This window comes from Helianthus annuus, chromosome 7, assembly GCF_002127325.2.
Source record: "Helianthus annuus cultivar XRQ/B chromosome 7, HanXRQr2.0-SUNRISE, whole genome shotgun sequence".
Taxonomy (NCBI): Eukaryota; Viridiplantae; Streptophyta; class Magnoliopsida; order Asterales; family Asteraceae; genus Helianthus; species Helianthus annuus.
Window position 1 is genome coordinate 17,859,833 of NC_035439.2, and position 9,643 is coordinate 17,869,475.

The 9,643-nt window shown below is 39.5% G+C and overlaps 1 protein-coding gene across 1 annotated transcript; it reads left to right on the forward strand.

The window, feature by feature from the left end:
- The first annotated feature begins 8,172 nt into the window (after window positions 1-8,172).
- On the forward strand, window positions 8,173-9,246 carry LOC110866592 (protein FAM50A-like). The gene is made up of 2 exons (XM_022115735.1): window positions 8,173-8,755; window positions 8,849-9,246. The coding sequence occupies exons 1-2, from the start codon at window positions 8,173-8,175 to the stop codon at window positions 9,244-9,246; spliced, it is 981 nt and encodes a 326-aa protein (XP_021971427.1).
- The last annotated feature ends 397 nt before the right edge of the window (window positions 9,247-9,643 follow it).

The following is a 9,643-nucleotide window of genomic DNA, read 5'->3' on the forward strand; positions in this document are numbered from 1 at the left end:
AGGGAACTTTATCGAATAGGATAATCACGTTTGAAAGAGTAAACTACATCGCCGAGCTGGAAAACAATCTTCTGAGCATATCTCAAATTTGTGATCGTATGTATTCGACGCACTTCACAGATAAGGAATGTATGATCTTGAAGCCGGGGTTTGTTGTCCCCGAGGAGTGGGTCATCATGAGAGCACCAAGAGGATGATCTGTACATGTTGGACATGAGTGTAGCCACTACTACCATGGGTCAGACTCACTGCTTCATGTCAAGAGCAACGGAAAAGGAGTCGCAATTGTGGCATCGGAAGATGGGCCAGATTCACCTGCGAAAAATGAACCACATGGTACACAACGACTTACTAACTGGTGTTCACTTGAAGGGTTTCCATCTTGAGGGGGAGTGCATTAGTTGTGTCAAAGGTAAACAGCAAAAGAAATCTCACCCTGGAAAGAAGGAAAACTCAATTTCGAGGCCGTTGGAGAGACTTCACATGGATCTTTTTGGTCCAGTGAATGTCAAAAGCATAACTGGTGATCTCTACTGCTTAGTTGTCACAGACGACTATTCGAGATTTTCATGGGTAACGTTTCTAAAGACAAAAGATGAGACATTTGAGAGTTTGATGACACTTTTCAGAAAATTTGAGAACTTGTACCGAACCCGCATCAGAAGATTAAGAAGTGACAACGGTACAAAGCTTAAGAATAACAAAATGGAAGAATATTGTGATGAAAAAGGTGTACTGCAAGAATTCAGTGTGCCTTATACTTCGCAGCAAAATGTAGTCGCAGAAAGGAAAAATAGGACGCTAATAGAAACGGCCAGGACGATGCTTGCTGATTCCAAACTACCTGTCAATTTCTGGGCAGAAGCAGTGTCAGTCGCTTGCTATACGCTCAATCGGGTTCTTACGGTGAAGAAATTCAACAAGACGTGTTTTGAACTGATCAACAACCGCAAACCTAACCTAAAGTATCTGGAACCGTTCGGGTCTCCCTGCACAGTTCTAGAACCTATGGCAAATTTGGTCCAAAGAGCATTGAAGGAATCTTCATGGGATATGCAAGTCCAATGAAAAGATTCTTTGTTCCAAAGTTTAAGCGGATCATTGAAGCACATAATGTTGAGTGTCAAGGTTATACAATGCCACCTCAGAATCCCGGTGACTCATGGCGCTTCAGTTATGACACTCTGTGGGACTCATTTGAGATAGTGGAAGAACCAGAGTTCTTTGACGAGTTGGATATTCTAAGAGAATATGAAGCATCACAAGAAAGATTCCCAGCAGAACCTTTTAGATGTCAACGACAAACTTCAAATGATGATGAAGCTGGTCCAAGCAATGCTGGAGAACATGATGATGTTCAGCAAACTTCGACATCTTCGGAACGTGAACAAGCTCCTGACAATCAGACGGTAGTCAACGATAATTTAGAATCTGATGATAGGCCAATATTCGATCGTGGTGATTCAGAGTCTGAGAGGGAGCAAATCCAAACTTCAAATCAGATAATTCCAGTCAGTGAACAAGTCGCAAACCAAAACATTACGTATTTGGAAAGTGAAGTAGATGTTCCAGGCGAGGTGATGCCGAGAACTATTTCATATCATCCAGAAGAGTTGATTATCGGAGAGTTGCAATCAGGCGTCCACACTAGACGATAAATTGACCAGGGCCTTACTTGCTTTTATACAAAAGTTGCTCCTTTACAAACAGAGTTTTCACTTAGTTGTTTCATTTCACAGATCGAGCCGCGAACGTACAAGGAAGCACTAACTGAAGATTCCTGGGTCAACGCTATGCAAGAGGAGCTCAATCAGTTTGAGAAGTTAGTTGTCTGGAAACTGGTGGATTTGCCTGATGGTCATAGGAAGATAAACACTAAGTGGGTGTTTAAGTGCAAGAGGGATGATCGAGGGGTTATTATTCACAACAAAGCTCGACTCGTAGTCCAGGGTTTCAGTCAGCAGGAGGGTATAGATTTCACCGAAGTATATGCTCCGGTTGCTCGACTTGAAGCGATTAGAATCTTCCTAGCATTTGCATCTTGGAAAGGATTTAAAGTGTACCAGCTAGATGTGAAGTCGGCATTTCCCTATGGTAAAGTGAAGGAGGAGGTATATGTCGGACAGCCACCGGGCTTCACCGACCCAATCCATAAGGATAAGGTTTATCTCTTGGATAAGGCGTTATACGGCTTACACCAGGCCCCGAGAGCCTGGTACGAGACCCTGTCTCAACATCTGCTAGCCAACCACTTCATCCGAGGCAAGATAGACGCCACCCTCTTCACAAAAGAAGTCGACGGCCATCTTCTGATAGTTCAGATCTACGTGGATGACATAATTTTCGGGTCAACAAATGAAGATCTCTGCAAAGATTTCGAAAAAGTGATGAAGCAGAAATTTGAAATGTCGTCAACGGGTGAGATGAAGTTCTTCTTAGGGCTTCAGGTTGATCAACTACCCGAGGGAACGTTCATACATCAGACGAAGTAAGTTCACGATGTCTTAGAGAAATTTGGGATGTCTGGAACTGCTCCAAATTCCACCCCGTTAGCGACAAACCATGGAATAAACCCTGATCTCACCGGAGAAAGGGTAGATGAATCGTTGTATCGCTCCATGATCGGATCGCTGATGTATTTGACGGCATCAAGACCGGATATTATGTATCCAACCTGCCTCGTGGCCCGATTTCAATCAAGTCTCAAAGCTTCGCATATGACAATCGTTAAACGGATATTGCGCTACCTGAAAGGAACTCCTAGCTTGGGGTTGTGGTATCCAAAGGGTGGCGATTTCACGCTTGAGGGGTACTCTGATTCCGATTTCGGATGCTGCAAAGTGAACGCTAAGTCAACAACTGCGGGATACCAGTTTTTCGGACCCCGATTGGTCACCTGGCAATTTAAGAAGCAGACCTCTGTTGCTTTATCTACATGTGAAGCCGAGTATGTATCTGCTAGCAGCTGCTGCTCCCAGATCTTGTGGATCCAGCAACAGATGCGCGACTATGGTTTGCAATTTCTTACCACCCTATCTTTGTTGATAATGAGGCAGCTATAAACATAACAAAAAATCTTCTTCATCACGCTAAAACCAAACACATTGAAATTCGTCATCACTTCATTCGAGACTGTTTTGAAAAGAAGTTGATACGAATAGAAAAAATCCACACCGATGAACAAAAAGCTGACTTACATACCAAAGAGTTTGACAAAACTCGTTTTCAATATCTTTTGAAACTTAATGGTATGAAGCTTTTATCGGTTGCGGAGAGGATCATTGGCGTAGATGAAGGTACCACTGTAGATGATGTTGAAAAGCAATCTGCAATGGTTTGTCGATTTTTTAGCTGTTTTGGTATTTAGGGGGAGATAGGTTATATTTTTTCAGAATAATACAAAAACAATAAAAAACCCAAAAACCCAAAAACATGAGATATTTCAAAATCCAAAAACAATAGAAAACCGAAAAAGAGCTTGTGTAAAAAGGGGAAATGATAGTACATTAGCTAGACAGTTGCAGTATGCTAAAGAAATGTAAAGTTTAAAAGTATTAAACAGTCTCGCTAATGATATGCCGATAGGTTTTTACACATTTAGTAAGTTTATTCGGGATATAAACATAAATTATTTCTTGCTTATTACGTGGGGAACATCTCTCGGATATATAGGTAACCCCTGAAATTCTGTTTCAAAGACTCTATTTCTGACATACTAGGTCTATGTGCGTAATGATATCTGGGGTATTATACCAAGACTTCTAATTTTGCGGAAGCAATAGCCTAGTCCTCGTATAATACTCTGCACTGCTTTATTCATAAAGCTCACCCTCAGCATGAAAAATGATGAAACATTGAAAAATGTTAATCATGTGCTGTTGAAGAAAAGATCCCCAAACGGGACACACCGAAAGTCGAGCCATCATCTCTCTGTCTGAACGGAAGTTCTAACCTGAGCTCTCATTGCCTCGCATTACCCATTTACAGATATCATTATTGTATATTCACCTGTAAGACTGAATATAGAAAGTCTGGATACGAGAGTATATTCTGAGGTGGTACACGCGTATAAGTTAAGTCTTTAAATCACTAACTCGTATCCTGAACTGATTGAAATTTGTGTGAAAATTTAAAGTGGATCAGTATATCGGCAATCACTGTGAATTGTTTAATGCTTAGTATGAAATCATAGCTTAACGGTTCTAGTAGCTTGTCGGCAACTGATATGATCCCCTAACACGTTCACCAAAAATATGTTTGTAAATAGTTTACGTTTATTGCATTTCATTTCAGTTTATCATTCAAAACTCAAAAAGATTTCATAGCTTTCTAGTCTAGAAACTTTCTTAAAATCCAAAAAGATTTTACATTTCTACTTTGTTTTTATCGACAAACCAAAGTGGAAAGTTGATCTTCAGAATCATAGTTTGGAGCAGATGCAGGAAGTTTACTGAGCTGGACGACAGATGGGTTGAGAGCTTATCATGTTAAAACCTGAGAAAATGCAAAGTCAATGCAAGTTCATTAAGTTGAAACTTGTAACTTTCAGAAAAATGTTTGAAAAAGATTGAACAAAATGTCAGTATGCTTTGTTTCGGGTCAATCAAGGTCATTAAGTTGGACTTGCTCGGCAAATAAAGTACCTAGGGTCATTAATTTGGACCTAGATACTTAAGTGGATTTCTAAAATCTGATAAAATCAAATTCAAAAGGTCAAACAGTCAAAAAGTCAAAATTTTGAAAATCAAAGAGGTGAACTTGGCTCGGGCAGCAACCCGATCGAGCGGCTGTTCGATCGGACAGCTCTCCGATTCAAAAGTTCAGTCAAAACTTTCACTTGTTCGATCGACCGCCCTATTCTCTCAAACACTCTCATTCTGATCTTTGATTTCTTCACACTCTCTTTGCACAAGAACGTTGGATTGTTGGTTAGCATAACTTTTACAATGGCAAAGGTAAGTTTTTCGTGCTCAAATCTGTTAGAATTTGATGTTTTGTATGTCTTTTCATCATGACGTCATCTGTCGGATCTTCATTATTAGATCTAGGAAGATTTAGGCTGTTTTAGTGAAATCCAAGCATGAGGTTTTGTTCGCAATAACTAGATCTACAAGATTACCGGTCTAATTTGTGTCATAACATGTTTAAATCTAGCAGATCTCAGGTTTGAACGATACAGTAGTCGGCTAGGTTTTTATGAAATTAGTCACTGATTAGGCTGAGTTAGAACATGATGAACATAGGGTTTTGATCGTGATGTGATTCTCTACGTAGATCTATGTTCAATTTGATGTTTAGTCTTAGGAAATTTTTGGTGATCATGAGTGTTCTTGAATGTTCTTGAAACGAGGTGCTGACTGATCGGGTGGCAGTGCTGTTCGATCGGGTGACCACCATACCTCTTGAATGTTTACTTGATAAAAATTTTTAAGTGTTTATACCTAGGAATCTGTGCATTATCTGTTACATTATCTGATGCTTTGAAATGTGTGCCTTCATATGTTCATCTGTGCTTTGAAAAAGGTGCAATCTGTTCGGGTAGCAATGTTGTCCGATCGGACGGCAATCCGATACATCGCACATTATCATGCTTGCCTAGGTTTCTATGCCATCACTTTGTCACTTCGAATGTTTGGCAACCCGATCGGGTGGCAACTCGTTCCATAATACATTCATTCATTATTTATGAAAAGAGTAGCAATCCGATCGGACAGCAATCCGATGGGACAGTCACTAAATTCCAAAAGCATTCACTATTCATGAATAAGGTGGCAATTCGATCGGACAGCATCTGCAATCCGATCGGACAGCCACTAAACGACAAAACACTTCAACTGTTTCAAGTTTGCAAAAGTCAAGTGGCAACCCGATCGGACAGCACTCCGATCGGGTGGTCATCCGATTCATGAACAGTTGACTATCTTGACTTCTTTATTGTACAAAAATGGCAATCCGATCGGATAGCAATCCGATCGGACAGCCATCCGTTCCTCAGTACTGTCACATAGAGAGTTCCAGAGTTAGAAAATTTTTGAATTTTTCAAAAATTTTCATCATTTCTCTTTATGTCCTGAACCTTGTGCATAATGATTTAAAATGAATACTTTTGCAGGGAAAAGGAAAAGACTGGACAAGGGTCATAACGTTTATTGTTTGTTAGATTCAACAAATACAGAGAATACTGTGGTTGAAGAGATAGCTAAGATTTTAAGAGAGGGCAGGATTGGGAAAGCTTTAACTGACAAAACCATCGTGTATGAATCTCATGTGAGAACTTTCTAGAACTCAGCAAGATACGAAGAATCTGATAAGTCAATTTATTCTGTTGTAAGGAAGAAAGATGAGAATGGAAAAGATGTAGATTTGGAGATGAAGTTAAATGTTGAAGATCTAAAACGAGTCTTAGACTTAGGTGATAGTGATAATGATCCGACCATCATTCCTGAACATCTAGCTAAAGGTTTATGGTGCAGAATGGGATTCACGGGGAGTATCAATGGAAAGATGATAAAATTGATGTTCTCTAGTGCTTACAGGTTCATGATTCATTGTGTGATACATGCTCTATCTCACAGGAAGGGAGCATACGATGAAGCATCTGATTACATCATGAACACAATCACATGCCTGATACTGAATAGACCTTACAATGTTTCACAAGTGATTTTTGAATACTTGAAAGAAAATATCAGGGCTGGAAGTGATAAATATATCATGTATCCACGATTCATCATGATGATGATTAATGATCAGTTCAAGGATATTCCAAAGAATAATGGTGATATTTTGGGACTGAGAAACATGACATCTGAAACCATCACTAGACTGACCAAAGGAACTGATGAAAGAGTTAAGGGAATGATATGTAAAATCAGCAGGCCAGCATATGTTGCTCCAGAAAATGAAAGATGGAGACATGAGAAGAGTGATTCTGATAATGAAGATCAAAGAATGAGTTAGCTGGTTGAGAAGAAAACTAGATGGTGGTTTGTAAGAGATGGAAAAGGGAAAAGAACACCAAAGACATCCCCTGCAGTTCCTATTCCAAATGAACCAGTTCCGAAGATTGTAGTAAAGGGTATAGTGAAAGGGGGAGTCACATGGTAGTTAGAATTTTTAAATTGTTACATATTTCTAATGAATTTGTGAATATTTGTTTTTGCAAGGCCTTCTGTAGAGCCACAACAAAGATTGGTGAATGAAACAGTGATAGATCCTTCAAGCATTCCACAAGAAAGTATTGATCTGGCAAAGGTAACATTAGAACAATTCATACAGCTCAATGAAGCTGCAGGTGCTGCTCAGAAAGATCAAAGTTCAAGTGTTCAAGCAGAAGTTGTCAAAGCTACAGAGCCTGAAGGTGTAGTTCAAGATGATTCAAGTGAAGATTATTCTGAGGCTACTGAGTCAGAATCAGAACTGGATCCTTTAACACTTGGTAGAGGTAAAGCTCAAATGAAGAAGAGGCCTACAAAGAAGCAGAAAGGATCAGATGAAGAAGATTCTACTTATGTGCCACCTGAGAAGCAAAAGAAGCAAAGAGCAAAGCGCAAGGCTGTTCAAGCTGGAGTGATTCCAAGAAGAGTTCGTGCAAGAAAAGGTGGTGATACACTGCCTAAAGAAAAAGATGGAAAGAAAGAAAAACATGTTGAAACGTCAAAGATTCAAGAAGCAGAAAAAGCTCAGAGTGTTGAGATTCCAAAGGAACCAGAGGTGCAGAGTGTTGAAGTACCTAAGGTTGTGGTTCAAAAGAAAAGTGTTGGTGATGATTATGTTGAAATCACGGGATATAAAGCTGCTACACCTCCACCACCACCACCACAAGATCAACTTGAATCCTCTCATCTAAAGGATACATCTTTTGATCATTTGTTTAAAGGTCTTCCACCTGCAACTGGGATATACAAAGATGATATTCCAGAAGAAGATTATGATATGTTCAACAATGAAGCCGTAAAAGAATTGTTAAAGAAAGTTGCTGAACTTGAAAAGGAGAAACCTAAAGCTGAAGCAGAGCGTGATGCTTTAAAAAGGCAGATTGAAAAGCTGATGAAAGCACATGATGAAGTTAGGATGGTTCTGATAGATCAAGAAGAAAAGTTGAAGAAGATGGAAGATGATGTTTAAGATAACACAAAACTCTTTGATGTCATGCAAGAAGAAATTTCTAAAATGAACAAAAAGCTAGCAAAGATGAACGACATCAATCAGACATTGAACCAATTGATTAGTGAACTTTCTGAAGCATCACCAAATGAAATGAAAGCAATGAAGCTGGAAATGGAAGCCATGAAGGCTGATAAAGTGATGAAAGATAATCAGCTCAACATGCTATATGCTGTCATGGAAGGTCATCTGAAAATTGATGTTCATGCTGCTTTCAATGAGATGGAAGTGAAAAGAGCTAAAGATCGCAGAATCGAAAGGGAAAGGCGACTGGCTGAAGAAGCCACACAAAAGAACAACAGTGTTATTGAGGAAACTCAAGAAGCTGGTGGTTCCTCAAGCCAAGTCGACGTTGAGATGGTTGATGCTGAAGCAGATCCTCTGGGATTCGTGCTGGTTAGTAATTCTTCTGAAACTCTTGATCTTAATGATATCCTTCACCGAGTGCATGTCTTGCAAAAGAAAAAGAAAGCAAGAGAAATGTTGATGTTGAAATGGAAAGATGAGGAAGAAGTAGAGGAAGAGATACATAATTTTGTTCTTATTGGGAAACCATCCTCAGTACCTTATAGCCTTAAAGAGATTGTTCGCAGAATTAAAATTAATGAAAGACGAAGAGAGGCTAGGAAGGCTCGAGGAGAAAATGTTAGTGATTCTGATATTGAAATCTTAGATGATTAAGATGAAGACGAAGATGAAGACGAAAATGATAAGTTTGATAAGAAAGATGATAAAGATGATGATGATGATGATGATGATGATGATCAGGGTGCTACCGGGCTATTGATAGTGAATCCTAATGTTGAGCAGAGAATTGAAGATTTTCTGAATGACAAAATCAACGAACAAGAGGATGATGATCATCAAGAAGCTTCTACATCTGGCAAACAACATACCGACCAGGTATTTCTTACGCAACCGACTGTTATATTCTTGAATGCTCCTGTTGAGGGAGAGTTGGAGATTCCTAGGTCGAGGGCTGAAATGTTGGAAGAATTGGGGCTGGATGATGGTAAGTTTATATTTGATATAGAAGACGAGATACCTCAGTCACCAGAGAAAGATTATGAGTTTGAATAGGCTGCTGAAGCTGACAAGTATAATGAGGTGATCGTTGAAGATGCATCTGACTCGTCCGATGAAGAAACGGATTTCCATTATTCTGGAGTTGACGAAACGTTTCCTTCATTTGCCGAAATGTTTAAAGATCGAAATGAAGACAAGATCAGGAGAAAGATTGTGGAGAAAATATCAACTGAAGGAGTTCCAAAAAACTATACCAAGAGAAAATCTTGCGGAGGAACGAAAGAAATGGTTTAAAGTGATGCCGAAGAAGAGGAAGTCTCTAAGGGCACTTCAGTACTTCACGCACGACAAAAACATTTCATGGGGAGACATTTTATCATGGGGATATCTTGAAGACTTACAAGTTTACGCCATTCGACGTGAACAAGGTGTTCAGTACTTTGAATTTCTG

Coding starts and splice junctions, on each gene's coding strand:
- LOC110866592 (XM_022115735.1), top strand. CDS start 8,173: ATGAACAAAAAGCTAGCAAAGATGAACGACATCAATCAGACATTGAAC. Junction 8,756..8,848: donor TAGCCTTAAAGAGATTGTTC/GCAGAATTAAAA, acceptor TAGATGATTAAG/ATGAAGACGAAGATGAAGAC.